Below are 16,558 nucleotides of genomic sequence, written 5' to 3'. Positions count from 1 at the left end.
GTATCGGGGTGGCGGGGAGTAATATATACAATTTTGCTGCAGACAGACCAACCCTTAAGCTCACATATCCCTGAAAAGCTGGAAAGGAAAAAAAAAAACAACAATTCCCCAGTGTGTTGAAAAGCTGACAATATGAGAACAGCTATATCTCCACTGAGAAGGAATTCCACAACTAGAGTATAGAATGACAGAAAAGGCCCAGCATCACCCCAGACCAGGCCTCAGCCATCAATGGGACCATAATAAGCCTTCCTTGCAAAGCTTGACTCAGGCCTCATGGAAAAATATGGGGACAAAAGACAACTGGACAGCTATATCTAAGGGTGCAGATGCATGGGAAGAGGCTGGTACCTTTGCTAATCAAGGCTGCATTCAGACATGTTGCTTTTTCTGTTAATTTGATTATAATGTTAGATTTCTTATGTTTCTTTTATGTTGTAGCACATTATGGAACTGTGGCTTTTCAATCAGCATACTACCATGCCATGCTAAATTTTAATGGTGGGAAAGGACATGTACACTGGGATGCCAGCTTAGATTTCGTCATGTGCAGTTACGACACAAAACTCCTGCAATTTTCCATGTGAACAGGGTTGCAAATGGACTCTTTTGGTAGAAACAGTTAAAATGGAAATCAGTGCTAAACTTCCACTAGATTTCCAGAGGTGGTTTTTATGTTGTATAAAAGATCACATAAAACAGGGGACTGAGCAGGTAAGGAAATGTAACAAAAAGCAAAAAAGCAAAAACAACCCCAACTACAGAATGCAAGCTTAGTCATACCTCCCACCCACTGGAAATCTAGCAAAACCTCATACCATGTTTTCAGATTTCTTTCTACGTAGGCTATTTTTCTTGTTTGTTTCAATGAAAGCAAATAGTTTTGGTATTCCGTCTCAGATGCCATATTCCCTCTACATATGCACAATTCCCACCCCCCTCCAGAGAACCTTCCAAATATCTGCTTGTTTGCTGATTATCATCATCATGTGTCAACTGTGAAGCTCCCTGTCACCCCACTCACATATATAAAAATGGAGGCCTTTCCCCCCCACAAATGCTGTGCTTCTCCACACTGCATATATTTGGCTTCAATGATCATGTGAACTACTCACCACTTGCACACATTCCATTAAGGGTAGGCGCACTGACTGGTTCCCGGAGAGACTGACCACACAGGCAGGAGTGTCTGGTGTTGCTTCCAGCAGTGCCATCACAGCTTCCATCCCCATTTTGCTGCTCTGGGGGACACACAATGCATTTCCAGAGACAGTCAGCTATGTATACCTTGCATATTTAGGCACATACCATGTCTCTTTGAGATTCTGCAGCACAACATGCTTTGGAAGGTTGGGGCCTTGTCTCACCAAGCACTGGAAATCATACTTCACCCCTTCAAAAATGTGTACATGTTTCAATGTAAAAACCACTGAGACAGAAAGATGGGGTAACTGTGATGCTAACAAATGCCCACAATTTTCACATCAGCAGCAGCACACAACCTGTATAATATGCATCTCCTAAAGTTACAAAGCAGCAAGACTTCAAAGAAGTGCTAATGGGAAAAGGCTTGCCTTGTAGAAACAAAAGACTCCCAGCAACAAGAATATGAACTGAGATGATAGGAAGACCCAGTATACAAAGTTTCCTCTGACAGAAAACACTCTTCCCAGGTGTTCACACATTAGGAGCAGCACAGAATGGCTTTGGTCCACAGCCGCTCCCTCTTACCCAACAAAGTTCTGCAGTGCTATCTGACACGTTCTCATAATAGCTGTTTTTCCAAACTACTGTATTTTCTCTCTTCTTAGTGCACGTTTCTAACTATCATGTCGACCAATCTTGTTTAACAGGCCTAGAAAGCCACCTCTTCAGAGGAAACTGAATACGTGCAACTAATTGGGTTGTTTGCTTTACTGAGAAACGGAAATCTGTCTTTTTCTGTTAGTTCCCATTCTTGGTAGTGGCAGATAGGAGCAGCCTTTACTTTGAGGGCAGTGCTTCCTCTGGGTCACAGGGTCAGCTTGCAAAGATGCCAAGGAGGGCACTGCCAGGCTGCACCAGAAGCTGAAAAATAACTCCTCCTATCCTGTAGAACTGGATAAACCAGCAGTTTGCAAAATTCAGCTCTCCAAACACCAGGTTGACCAACTGGACAAATATGACTGTAAAAACACATCTAATGGACCATTTCCGAAAGAGAAAACATGAAGAAGATGGGACAGAAGGTCATCCCCAGGTCTTAGAACGGTCTAGCCTACAAATGCAGAAAAATATTCACCCACTCCTTTCTTGCGGCACAGGAATTCCTCATGCGATTTTCCTACCCTGTTTAATAGTGTGTTTTTTTGTGGGGTGGGAAAAGACTGCCTCGTTTCAATACCACTAAGAGTGCAGGAAATCCTCTGGAGCAGTGGGAAAGGTTAAGACAAAAAGAAAACCATGACCTAATGAAAAGCCTCTCCTTCCAAGACCAGTCCTAAACAAAGAGGAAGGCAAAAGAGAGAACAGAAAAAAGAAGTAGCTAAGTATTCTGAGCTCTGAATGGAGCTCTGCTGGGAATCTTGCTTTTGACCAGCCAAGACCAGCCAGGGAGACTTCCTAGCCCTTGGATTATTTACAAGTTAACTACGGCTTGCAACAAGATGTGACACTATCTTGAAAATGAAGACTGCCCCACCCCTGCATTGATGAAGAATACTGAGATCCTGGAAAATTTCAAGGTTAACAAAGGTTTCTAATAGTGTTAAATAGAAATGGATCAGGCATTCTACACAATGGACTGAAGAACACAAGGCTGTCTCTATGATGCACAGCAGGGTTTATTGTTCAGACAGGTCTAAGTCACACCCAGAGATCTAGAAGCACTAGCCTAAGAGAAGGTCCAGGAAGCCTCTGGATTTAACACCATAGCCTGCAAAACCAGGACAATTTTTCTGTTTGCTTCCGAGTGGCCAAGCCAAGAATAAACAAAGCAAACACCATGAAGGGTGCAGAAAATGCCTTCTTGCCATCCAGTCTACTCCATTTGCTTATTGTGAGTTCTGCATGCCAGTTTTGAAAGAGGACTTGAAACATACCAGCAGTGTTTCCTTTTAGTTATGGCTTACTTATCTCCACCTATATACAGTGGGGCATAATGTTCGACCAGTATGGGCAACTGATTTCTAAATGGCAGCAGGGCACATGCACTCAGTCTGTGAGGTTCCTGCTTTTTTCAGGGTCTTCAGCTCTGACTCTCCTTTCTGCTGCTAACACAACGGCACTTTACCAAGAGAGTGACAAGCCATTCCTTAGACATACCCTGAACATCCCAGACATCTAGCAAAAGAAAGAGAGTAACACTTACCAGGACACGATCAAATGCTGAGGGGGTCCCACCACGCTGCACATGGCCAAGCACAGTCACACGAGTGTCAAAACCCAGGCGCTTGACAACCAGCTGATCAGAACGTGGGGGGAGGGAGAAAGAAAATCTGGAATTAAAGTATGCTTACACCCTCCCTGTACCAGATTCCTTGGTAAACTGGGAGAGGGGCTCTAGGTCAGACATTTATTATTACCATCATTATTACTATTATTATCAATTTATTAATCACCTTCCAAACCACTGTCGCACAGCAATTTACATGATGAAATACTGCTAAAACCACAAATATAATAAATACATTTAAAACAAGATCAAGTGAATACTCATAGTAAAGACCCATTTATCCAGTTGCGAAAGCCTCCTGGAACAAAATGCATTCAGCTGCTTGTGGAAAATGCAGATAGTAGGTGCCTGTCATATATTGACAGGAATGCTGTCCCACAGAAGAGGGGAGGCCACAGTAAAAGCCCTGCTCCAAGTTACCATAGGGCAGGCTTCTGGTACATGTAGGAGAGACTCTCTTGTGGACAGCAGTGATTTATTGGGTGTGTAAGGGATAAGGCGGTCTCTCAAGTAACTTGGTCCTAAGCTGTATAGGGACTTGTATGTTAATACTAACACCTTGAATGTGGCCCGGTAGCCAATTGGCAGCCAGTGCAAATCCTGCAAGCAAATTGTTTGCCCCACAAGCAACCTAGCCGCAGTTTTCTGCATCAGTTACTGCCTCCAGATACACTCCAACAACACATGTAACAACACATTGAGTGCATTGCAGTAATCCATGAGGTTGCCAATGCAATGTTTACATCTGCATTGAAGCTGCAAATGCCCACTTTAAAATTCTCCAGAGTGATTCAAAGCCCGAAGAAAGCTGGGAAGCCCAAGTGAAAAATGGACAGCGTCAAGTTCACAGGATATTTATATACTCAAGATAGTTCCAAAATATGGAAAAGCCTGTTTTCTAAGAACCATGTGCTAAAAAATACTTTCACTGCTATGGCTCTACAACATTAACCAGTTACTTACATCCTTCACGTAGTTAGAAGTGATTGGTTTTCCATTCCTGTCTATGGCACCTTCAGCGATGATGATAATATTCAGCCGGGATCCTCTGCTCCGGGTCTATCCAAAGAAAAATATGGAAGCCAATGATTGATCCATCAGGGTAAGGCAAGAGGCTGTTAATGGAGACTCTCTCATAATCCTAACATTAACACCTTAGGCTTGACAGTCAAGCCTTTCCCCATCAGCAACTTTGCAGTTCAGGGATGGGGAAGTAATGGTCCTCCAGGTGTTGCTGCTCTACAGCTCCCATCACTTTTGACCATGGTGATGCTGGCTGGGGCTAACAGGAGTTGGTGGTGTCCAACAATATCTGGAGGGCCAAATGTTCCCTGCCCCTGTTGTAGTTCCTGCATGCTGAGAAAGGATGACTAAAGGCGGCTAGGTGGTTCGGTATCTAATACTAAGATATTAAGAATGGTCTGCTGGATCAGGTCAGTGGCTCTTCTAGACTAGTATCCTGCTCCCATAGTGGCTAATCAGATGCCCATGGGAACCTGGAAGCAGGGCCTGAGCACAACAGCGCTCTCCCCTCTTGCAGTTTCCAGCAACTGGTATTCAGGAGCATATTGCCTCCAGGAGTGGAGGGAGAATGCAGCCTGGGTGGCTAGCTTCTGATAGCTTTATCCTCCATGAATCTGTCGAATCTTTTTTTAAAGCATCCAAGTTGGTGGCCATCACTGCCTCTTGCGGTAATGAATTCCATGTGCTTCGCAAAGGGGTATTTCTGTCCCAGATCTTCCAACATTCAGCTTCATTGAATGTCCTCAAATTCTAGTATTAGAGGAAGAAAAGCTTCTCTTGATCCACCTTCTCTAAATTAAAAAGCCGCCAATCCTCAACTCTCTCTCTTTTGAGATCCTGTCCTTCCCCCCCCCCCCAGCTCCATGCCTCTGCCAGCCAGCTTTTCCTATCCAGTGTCACCTGCATTTATCTGCAGTACAGCATACACACAAAGGAACATCTTCCACAAAGAACAACACATCAGCAGCACAGAGAGCTCTGGAATGCTGCTGTGAGCTGGTGCACAGTGCATTAATAGATCTGATTCTGTAAGCTCTCTGGAAAAATATATGTGGCCCCATTAACTTAGATGTGGCCACTAAAGAAGAGAATATAAATGAAATGCCCCCCCCTTTGTGCTCATCAGAGAAAGAGCACACAATTTCATTTTTGTTGTGCAACAGATACCACTGACACCCACCTCACCAAGTCTCTCACACATGAAATCTTCCCAGTCATCCTCAGGAGGTGACTCAGGGATGAAAAGCCAGTCTGCACCAGAAGCCAAAGCTGAAACTAATGCAAGGTACCTGCAGAGGAAGAAGAGAGCTTGTGAATGATGAACCTGGGGCTATCAATCATGGTGAAAGATTTGGGAGATGGGTGGGTGGGTGGCAGGCATATACCCACGTTTAGATTTAATCCCCTAATTGGAAATCTAGGTCTCCCTCAACGAAACCAATAACAAGACACCTCTCTCCTTACCCACAGTGCCTGCCCATCACCTCCAGCACAAATGTTCTCTGGTGACTGCAAAGCAAAAGAAGAGAATAAAGACTTGTCCAGATGGTCATTCAGTGCATGCTTCAGTTGCATCTTCTCATTACTGCAGTATTTACACACACATTAGCTGGACAGGGGAAGAGACAGTATCAATGCTGGGAGAACGAGCCCACAGATGTGTTTGAGAGCTTGCTGCTGTTGAATACATTTTTCATTTTATCTTCCTGCCAGTCTCCTAGGCTTTTGAAGGGGACTCTCCCAGGCCTTGGGCTGACTTTGGAAAGAATCAAAAAGTCTCCAGACTTGGGAAAGAACATCTTCTGCTTACTCAGCAAACCTCACTGTGACAGGGATGAGCACCTGAAATCGCATGCACATTAGAAGCGCTCAGAAGGATGTCACAATTAAGACTCCACATTCTCTCACAGAGGGAGGAGCGACCAAAATCTGTAGAGCCTAGGTTAGAAAACGAGCCACGCCAGGGATGAGTGAGAGGGGAGGTACTGTGGTGTTGCTTCTCCTCCACCTCTCTGAAATAGTGTAGGGTTGTGCATTTTAGCCCAGGAAAGATGCAGTGCACTGCTACTTGTGGAAGGAGCAGAAGGCTGCTGCGGCAGTGGCTGCTTGTCTCTGAAGATCAAGGAAGGCAACCAGATCTTGCTTCTGAATCATTTGGGCAAGCAGATATTGCTTACATGGTGCCTCCAGCACAGCAGCTCCAAAGTGAAACAGTGTTCATGTGACAAGACTGCACATGTCGTGCAGGCAGGTAGGGATTCACATTTTCTTAGCAACATGTTGCTGAATGAGTGGGGAGAAATATAACATCTCAGCAACACAAGTGTCATCTTTGATGAAGACATCTGTGTACTTGGCTAATGAGTTCCTTTTATAGTGCAAGGAAAATAGCCAAGGGTGGCATTCAATGAAGGTTTACTCAGAATATACTCAATGAAAATGACTAAGTTAGGTCCATTGATTTCAATGGCTCTAACTTAATTGTTCTGGGTGGTGCAACTATCTGGGAAGGCTCTAATAGGAGTTAGTTCGAGAGAAGCAGGTTCATCACACCTACACACCCCTCGGAAAAACGCTTCCACAGGGCAGGAACTATCTGTTGGTTACATAGCTCTCAAGCTAGTCCTAGGCATGCTGCAGTCTTTTGTAAAGAAATATAGGAAGCAAAAGACCTGAGAAATCATTTGCTGACCTCTGGGCAGTAGTGGTGATTGCGTCAATCACCTCCATGATACGGTGCAGGGCAGAGTCAGTGCCAATGGTCATATCTGTACCACAGAAATCGTTGTCAATGGAGCCCACCAGGCCCACAATGTTTAAATGACAGTATGTCTGAGACACCTCCTCAGTGATCTTCCCTGAGGAAGAAAGAGAGAGAGAAAATATTAACAAATGGATATGAATGAGAGATGGTCTGTCTAGGGAAAGGACTATGGAAATGACAATTACATATGAAGAGAACATATCCTAAAGTAGAAAATAGGATGGTGTTAGCCCAACTGGAAATGGTTAATTGTTAATTTGAGTGAAGTTATATTTATTTCCTTTTAACTTGAGACTGTAAATGAGATTATAACCTTAATGTCTTTTCAACTTGATTTGCAATCGCATCTTGATAATCTGAAAACCATAATTTGGCACTGATAATAGCTTGATTGCAGAATCATGTTTTTAACTAGGGGAAAAAAGAATTTTAAGAAGGAGGAGGGCAGCAAATTAAACCCTACAAATTTAGTTAGCATTGACTCCATTGAGACAGAAAGCTTTCTAAACTCAAGTATAACTAACCTCATATACTAAATGTGTTAAAAAGGTAAAGGTAAAGGTACCCCTGCCCGAACGGGCCAGTCTTGACAGACTCTGGGGTTTGTGCGCCCATCTCACATCTATAGGCCGGGGGCCAGCGCTGTCCGGAGACACTTCCGGGTCACGTGGCCAGCGTGACAAAGCTGCGTCTGGCGAGCCAGCGCAGCACACGGAACGCCGTTTACCTTCCCGCTGGTAAGCGGTACCTATTTATCTACTTGCACCCGGGGGTGCTTTCGAACTGCTAGGTTGGCAGGCGCTGGGACCGAGCAGCGGGAGCGCACCCCGCCGCGGGGATTCGAACCGCCGACCTTTCGATCGGCAAGCCCTAGGCGCTGAGGCTTTAACCCACAGCGCCACCCGCGTCCCTACTAAATGTGTTACTATTGTGTAATTTTCAGAGAGATGAAAAAGCCAGACTCATTTGTTACTTGATTGTTTCCTTTCAAACATCTTGGCCATGGATACACAATATCATGTAACTGAATCACTGGCAAATTTTGTATTCTAAGCTATAAAGACTGCTAAGCAACTTTTTGCAGAATTAAGGAGTGCTCATCTTTAACTTTGCTCTATTTTGTTCTTTTTTAAAAATCATGAACAAAGTAGTGTTCATAGGCTCTCTTGTATATTTGAGTTTCTTTCCCTCTCCATTGTATGAAATCAGTATTTGTTTTTGGAAATTGAAGGTCTGCAAACTAGCAAGAAATTTGAACAGTCCTCAGTGGTCAGGATCCTGTGTGTTTATTTTTGTGCTACTGAAGGTCCCTTCTGCTCACTGCATGCATGTATTGAGGAATGAAAGGGCAAGTTGGTGAGTAATTGAATGTAAAACACAGTCACAGTAAGTTTCAAGGCCCTTCATAGTGATACATTTTCACAGAAAGTTGAAGTTGTAAGGACAATGCTGCCAGGGAGGTAGGTTGGGGAAATTAAATGGGGGGAAAGCGTGTATATGAAACTGCTTCAGAACGAGTTTTTAATGACCCATTTTCCTTCCTCGTACCCAGTATAGAGTTTTTGTACTGGTAACCTGCATTTTACGGTTCTTCTATTTACATGATCGCAGCTTTGCACGGAAGCTGAAATAAATAAATGGACAGTGGAGGAAATCCACTCTCTATTTATTTATCCTCACCCCTGTGAAAGTTGAAATTGCAGGCTTACCCAGCTTTGGGAAGGCAGTGCAAGAGCTCTGACAGCATCCCAGGCCGCCTGTGAAGTCCATGCCCAGGATACAGTAAGTTGTAAGGGAATCAAGCAGGACATTTTACTCATGACACCTGCCCACCCCAGTTTTTGTTTTTATTTTTGAACTGACACTCAACATTTTGAAGATATTGAGCAATGCATGCTCTGTCCTCAGTGGACTGGGAGTGGGTGGGGTTAAACCAAACCTTTTTTTTGGCAGGGGGTACCTCTACAAACCTAGCATGCTGATACATCTCTCTTGTTTCTCAAAGGCTCAGTTTTGGCTCCACTTCTATTGGCCTTTACCATGTGGGCTCATTGTTACGGGGATTTCTAACATCCAAGACTGCTATTGGGATTTCTCTGATATAGGCATCAGGTTGACTCACTGGAGTAGTGTTGTGAAAGGAACTAAGGTTCACACGTACCTTCTTTGACCAGTTCCTCCAAAAGACCACCCCACTCTGAGCGGAATATATTTGCACCAGTCAGGCTTCCATCCCCACCAATGACGCACAAGTTGGTGATGCCGTGCTGCACCAGGTTGTAGGCAGCCTGGAGGCGGCCCTCCCGGGTCATGAAAGCTTTGCAGCGGGCACTGCCAATGATGGTGCCACCCTACAAACGAAGAAACCAGGTGAGAAAGGAAGCTCAGAAGACAAATCGGAAGTCAGCAGACAGATCCACGGTTAAGCACAAAGCTCATCAACATCTTGAAGGGCTGGGAGTTCCAACAGGAATAAAGCAGGGGACTTTCTCCAGCTGGGTTGGGGATCCCCTCCAGATGTTGGATTACAAGTCCAACCACTCCCAGCTGGAATGGCCAATGAGAGCTGTGGTCCACCAAACCCCAGAGGGCTACAAGTTTCCCAACCCTGTTCTAAACAGAGATACTGTTTAAAAGATGGTTCCAGATTCAAGCAGAATTGGATTGCAATATCCTCTAAACACAGAAGGCATATGTCACATCAGCCCAAGAAGTTTAGGATTCTTATTTCTAACCTGATGTACCAGGGAACTCCAGTACTAGTGGGTATGAAGATAAATGCAACAACCCCAAGGCATGGGATTACCCTGATACACCATTATGTATACTGAAATGCGAAGAAGGGATATGGAAATGTCTCTTTCTCTATCCAGTCATACTGCTGCCAGAACTGTGATCTTCAGTGGACTTGGTGCTGCAGTCTTTATAAATCATGTACTGTTGCAGTCCTTATAAATCATTTTATTGATAAACAGCAGCTCTGACTATTGCTAATAATAATAATAATAATAATAATAATAATAATAATAATAATTTATTTATTCTTTATACCCCGCCCATCATTTCACTCAAAATCACTCCTGCCCCTTGATCAGTGTTCAAAACTTACATTGTTCTAGGTGCATTTTGCGACAGGGAATTTCATTAGCGTGAGCAGTTTCTGAGCTGTGGGCGCAAAAAAGCGCCTAAGATTTCAGATTAAAACTGCAGTGAAAGAAAAGGAGCACCTTCTTCTGCCTCCCCACTTCCAGCTACTCTCTGAAGACTGGAGAAGAGACCCTCTTAAGAATATTAGGGGGGTGAGCAGGGGAAGGACTAGACCATGTGAAAAATGAACATAATAGTTTTAGCTGCAGTTCATTCATTTTCAGCTTTGTATTCTTGTTATAAAAAAGCGCACCTAGACATTCTGTTGTTGTGCCCATAACCTAGGTTTAAGGTGCCATTTAGCTCCTGGCTTTCATATCTCAGTCTCTAACACTGCCTCTAACACTGCTCTTCACACAAAACAGCTGCTCAGTCGGATCTCCTGCTGGGATCCTCACAATGTTGATGAATGCTGCTGTGACAGGGGAAATGATCTTCCTGAACGCCCTCCCCATTCTTGAACAGCACGAGAGCTAAGGGAATAGCACCACAAACCTACATCCATTGAGCTAAAACTCCAGACTATGACCAACAAGCGTCACTTTAGAGCAAGAAAACAAGAGGGGGTAGAGGAACACAACAATGAGGGATGCAAGTGTTACTGGAATAAATACAAAGAGCAATGTGCTGTGAAGGTCTGTAGAGGGAGAACATGCTGTTAGCACAGTTAAGATTCCTGCCCGGAGGCTTGCCGTACCCTGCTAAAGGGGTGCGCCAGCACCACAGGAACTGACACAGCTGCCACCCTTGTCCTCATCTTTCTGAAGGTAAGTCTACATGGGCAGGTAAAACAAAGCGCTGCAGACAGCATGCTGGCCTTGCTTAAGCCCATCAGAAACAGCAGGCTGCATTGACAGCATCAGAAAGACATGGAGGGTGAAGGACAAGAAGGGGAAATCCTGCAGAGGCATGCAAGACCAGAATGTTACCTGAGGGAAAGGAGGCACACCAGTCAAATTGGGAAAGGCTCTAAGAAGGGGAAAAACAACAACACAAACACTATTAGGAGGGGGCTGAGCAGGTCCCAGTTCAGAGAGCTCCTGACAATCAGGATCACCTAGGAAGCAATTCCAGCTCAGTGGTGCGAGAACTGCAGCACTCCCACCCTACCCGCAGGTGACGGATGTTATACCCAGGTGAACGGAGCTGAGTTGGATTAGACCTGGCCTACAGAAGAGTTTCTGAGACATCTGGAATTACTAGGCGATAACTTGGGCTGTTATGATGAGCCAGGTGGAAAGAAATAAAAACAGGAGTAGAGTCAAGAGCCAGAAATTGCGAATTACACTTAGTTATATTCTATACACCTGAACAAAGCAAGGTCACTTCAGAGAGAGAGAGAGATTTATTGGGAAAACACAATTCTCACATAGGTAGGGCTGCCATACGTCTGGACATAGCCAGGATTAGGCCCACGTAAACAGTGGAAATCATTGTAAGTGGAGTTTTTGGAGTATTTCCTTAAAAATAGCTTTTTAAGTTTTGTGTCCAGATTTTCACTTTTAGAAATATGATAATCCTACACATACGTATACAACGCAGGAAGCTGTGGCCATTTCAGGGTTGCTTGAAATCTAGACATGCATCACACACGTATTTTAAATATAAGCATTGACTCTCATTAGGCATTTTAGGTAAAGAACTTAAAATTGACAAGGCCCTGATGATTATTTCTCTGTCAGCACACATTTTTTTGAGCCTGAGGAAGGAAAAAGGAAATTTAGCACCTGCCTAATAAAAACAATAGTAATAGTAATAATAATGATAAAAATAAAAATAATTTAAAAAATCATGTGACACAGATATGTTAAAACTGTGCCACCACAAATTAATTCCTATTACTTGCGACTGTGGTGGGCCAAAGAATGCATATGTCTAATCCACCCACAATAAATGGCTCTTTTGTAGCACAAACCCAAAGCCACCATTTGACCTTCCCTGAAACCAAGCACAGTGAAGAAATCATAAAGGTGAAAGGGCAAGTTAAGCATCCCAGGCTGACATGAAATTAAAGGAGTCTCTCTGGAGGATGTCCATATGAAGTAACAATGACTGACAAGGGAAAGTGATATAATCTTTGGACTGGGGAATGCATCAGGTATGAAATAATGTGAAATCAATTCATTAGGAGATTTAACTGACTGGATTGATTTCTCCAAAACTCAACCCTTTCTCGTGATTCCTCCAGAAAAATGTTTCTTGGTAAATTACTGCAAAGCTTATGCTAAATATCCCAATTCAGGGAGGGACCCTGCCTCATCTCACAACTGGGGCCATATCAGGTGGAGAGGCTACAAGGGACCTCTGCCTGAGACATGGAAGACCTTACATAAGAACACAGGAAGCCGCCTAATACAAAGTCAGACCAAACTGACCTGGCTCAGTATTCTCTACACTGACTGACAGTGTCTCTCTGTGGTTTCAGGCAGGAGATGCCAGGAATTGGATGTGGGGCCTCCTGAAGCATGTGCTCTGGCCCTTTCCCAATCTTCCTAAAGCTTCTGCTAGCTGGGACAAACAGTACCAGGTTAGAATGAATGGGTTCAATTCAGGGCAGCTCCTGCAATCTTATTATTCAGGCTTCCTTTAGAAGTCAATTTAAGAGTACGATAATGTACCAAAACACTCCTCCTTTCTCCCTGCAGTGGCAGCCAAGTACAACTCCCATCTCTCATGAGGCCATGCTAGGCAGCTACAGAACCTTTCTTAAACAGACCAAGGGATCTCATTTCCAGTGCTAGTCAACATATATTTCTGGTCTGTTACCTAACCAGCTGTGCCACAGCTATACCCACTGCTGTGAATTCACACATTGTAGACGCTTCCTCCAATTGATGCCTGTTTCCTTCCTTCTAACATGGAGCCTTCTAGGAGAAGGAATACCTCACTGCCTATCTAGTCAAGATTTTGGGAGCAGAACTGTTATTTATAAAGGGCACAGGAAAGCAGGGGAGGTGGAAGAGGTCATAACTGGTGATCTGGGAGACAAAGGCCGAGAAGAACCAAACAGAGCTTTTGCAGAACTATGTAGGCCATGTTGCTACCCCAGCACAGTCCTTCTCCCTTCCTGTGAGGAGAAAATTGCATCTGCATGAATTTGAGAAAAATGGGACCATGAGAGGAGGTGGTTTGTCTTCACTAACACCCATAAATTACAGATAGGTAGCCGTGTTGGTCTGCCATAGTCAAAATAAAAAAATTCCTTCCAGTAGCACCTTAAAGACCAACTAAGTTAGTTCTTGGTATGAGCTTTCGTGTGCATGCACACTTCTTCAGATACTTCTTCAGGTATCTGAAGAAGTGTGCATGCACACGAAAGCTCATACCAAGAACTAACTTAGTTGGTCTTTAAGGTGCTACTGGAAGGAATTTTTTTATTTTGACCCATAAATTAGCACTTCAACTCAGAAATGTACAACTAATTTAAACCACTCAGAGAGCTACTGTAAGTCAGAGCTCTGTACTCCAGAAGGCAATGTGTGGCTATAGACGGACCTGAGATGGGAAATGTCATGAGGCCTGTCTGCTTCCACAGCAGGGAGTCAGGCAGCATGACCATTTGGGCCTTACCAGTTGAATGATGTTGGATACACTGAGCCAGTTTGCTTGCTTGATATTCTCTCCTCCTTCTACCAGTCCCTCGTAACCCTGCAAAGAGGAAAGAGAGCAGTGTGAATGCGTCATTGCACTGGGGAAAGCTTGCTCCATGACCCTTTAAAATTAATCCAGCATAAGGAGTGTTGCAAGAATCCCTTAAAACAGCTCTAAGCCACCCATATTGTCTCCATACTCCTCAGATCACACAAAGATTGACAATTAAATGTGAAGCCCTTGAATATACAAAAATAAAGTTGCAAAAGCTTCAAGGACACACATTACAAAGACAAATGGCATGTTATCACACCATTTCTACAGGATTTGATCTTGAGGTCTGGCAATTTTACAGCACCACAGCAAAAGTTCTTGCATAACTTGCTGGACTGTGAGAAGCTCATGAGGAAGACTATGGAACTATCTGCCACAATTTATAGGCGGTACAAAGTGTCTTGTGGATTTACAGTTTGGAAGTGATCACAAGAACAAAGGCGTTTTTGCCTGTTTATCTCACCATTGCCATTGCTTTAACTTTTATATGAAGAATATACTAATATTTTTGAAAGATCCCTCAATGCTACTCAGCTGCAGAAATATAATGTATTCAGCATTTGTTCTTGTAAAGCATGTTGCTAAATTATTATACTACAATTAATTTTGAATCTCAGAGAATGCACAGGTTGTCAATTTTTGTGAAGGGGTATCCTAGGTGACATCTAGTTCTAACTTGATCATCGTGCTTCCCCTGAGCCCTGTTTTACAGTTGCCTCATATTCCTGGCCAGGGGCTGCCAAGGTGCCATGAACTGGGCTATTCTTGAGAGTCATGTGATCACTAGTCAAACTGTGAAACAACTGCACCCAGGAGCACTAGTTTACTGCATGACTAATTATGCTGTGAATTATGAAATCTGGCTTCAGATGTGACATCCAGTGCCTGTATGACGTATTAGATTTTTGGCTTCCCTTTTAAAAAACCACACAGGCATGCTATTTAATCTCAATAGGTGATGGGGTGGTTTGTTTTTAAAAGGAAAAAGCAATAGACAGGATCCAGGTGGCCATACACACTTACTTAATTTGCATATCTAATTTTACTTCCTGTATATTCATTCCTGGACGCGGGTGGTGCTGTGTGTTAAACCACAGAGCCTAGGGCTTGCTGATCAGAAGGTTGGCGGTTCGAATCCCCGCAACAGGATGAGCTCCCGTTGCTCGGTCCCTGCTCCTGCCAACCTAGCAGTTCGAAAGCACGTCAAAGTTCAAGTAGATAAATAGGTACCACTCCAGCGGGAAGGTAAACGGTGTTTCCGTGAGCTGCTCTGGTTCGGCAGAAGCGGCTTAGTCATGCTGGCCACAGTACCTGGAAGCTGTACGCCGGCTCCCTAGGCCAATAAAGCGAGATGAGCGCCGCAACCCCAGAGTCGGTCACGTCTGGACCTAATGGTCAGGGGTCCCTTTACCTTTATATTCATTCTAGAAACTGCACCCTGGATTCCCCTAACTTCAAAGGACTATTTAATGATACTGATTCTGCCCACGGGAGATTTGCAAAATTCGCCTTTCCAGGCTGTGGCTTTTTAGAGGGAAAGGAGTGAAAAAGTCAGTTATGTTTCTTAATCACACAACTCCTGCTAAGACAATTTCTGAGCACCAACCTTCAGAGAAAGAGACTGATACTGTTGCCACATCAATGAGACCCAGGCCTACTTTGGAAGATACTCTACTTTCTTCCTTTGACTGTGTAGAGATGGAATTCTTATAGATAGATAGATAGATTCTTTATTGTCATTACACAAGTGCAACATTGCACAAAGTGCAACGAAATTGGATGCCATCCCTTAAAACAACAAAAGCAAGACAACAACAACAACAACCAAACAAACCACATTCCAGCCACACCCACACCACACCCATCAAACTCCCAGGTCACACTAACGAGTTACAGCATTCAAAAGGGCCACAGCTCTTGGATAGAAACTGTTTTTCAGTCTATTTGTCTTTGACTTGATGTTTCTATATCTTCTGCCAGAAGGCAGTAGTGCAAACAGACTGTATCCCGGGTGAGATGAATCCTGCAGGATGTTATTTGCTTTCCTAAGACAACGGGAACCGTACAGTTCTTCCAAAGATGGGAGAGGATGACCAATAATCCTTTGGGCTGTGGTTATGACCTTCTGGAGCACCTTCCTCTCCCTAGCTGTACAACTGGAGAACCAAGCACAAATACAGTATGTAAGAATGCTCTCTATGGAGCCTCGGTAGAAGGACACCAGCAGTCTCTCACTCAGATTGTTCTTCTTTAAAAGTCTGAGGAAATAAATTCTCTGCTGGGCCTTCTTCACCAGAGCAGTGGTATGTGCGCTCCAAGTCATGCCCTGATCGATAGCTACTCCCAAAAACCTGAATTCCGCCACCCTCTCCACCCGTTCCCCGTTGATATACAAAGGCTGAATGTCCGCCTTTTTTTTCCTGTAATCCACCACCAATTCCTTGGTCTTAGCCGTATTAAGAGCCAGATTGTTCTCTCTTATCATCCTATTCTGCCTACCAGGCACACATGACCTGCCTTTGACACTCCCAATATGTTCACAAAGT

General features: G+C 44.0%; 1 protein-coding gene across 2 annotated transcripts in view; it reads right to left on the bottom strand.

Moving 5' to 3' along the window:
• PFKL (phosphofructokinase, liver type) overlaps positions 1-16,558 on the bottom strand; it is a 41,870-nt gene that overhangs the window by 16,368 nt on the left and 8,944 nt on the right. For both annotated transcript variants that reach the window (XM_082221778.1, XM_082221779.1), the window contains exons 3-10: positions 13,938-14,015; positions 9,382-9,571; positions 7,149-7,314; positions 5,921-5,965; positions 5,637-5,745; positions 4,397-4,492; positions 3,350-3,442; positions 1,116-1,241 (exon numbers count right to left, since the gene is read on the bottom strand). In XM_082221778.1, coding sequence (XP_082077904.1) covers positions 1,116-1,241; positions 3,350-3,442; positions 4,397-4,492; positions 5,637-5,745; positions 5,921-5,965; positions 7,149-7,314; positions 9,382-9,571; positions 13,938-14,015 — 903 coding nt within the window. The remainder of the gene's footprint in view (positions 1-1,115; positions 1,242-3,349; positions 3,443-4,396; positions 4,493-5,636; positions 5,746-5,920; positions 5,966-7,148; positions 7,315-9,381; positions 9,572-13,937; positions 14,016-16,558) is intronic.

The sequence above is a fragment of the Podarcis vaucheri genome (genome assembly GCF_965113315.1).
Source record: "Podarcis vaucheri genome assembly, chromosome: 5".
NCBI classification, from domain to species: Eukaryota; Metazoa; Chordata; class Lepidosauria; order Squamata; family Lacertidae; genus Podarcis; species Podarcis vaucheri.
Note: the sequence above shows the minus strand (reverse complement) of the source record. Positions and strands in the feature narration are given on the sequence as shown.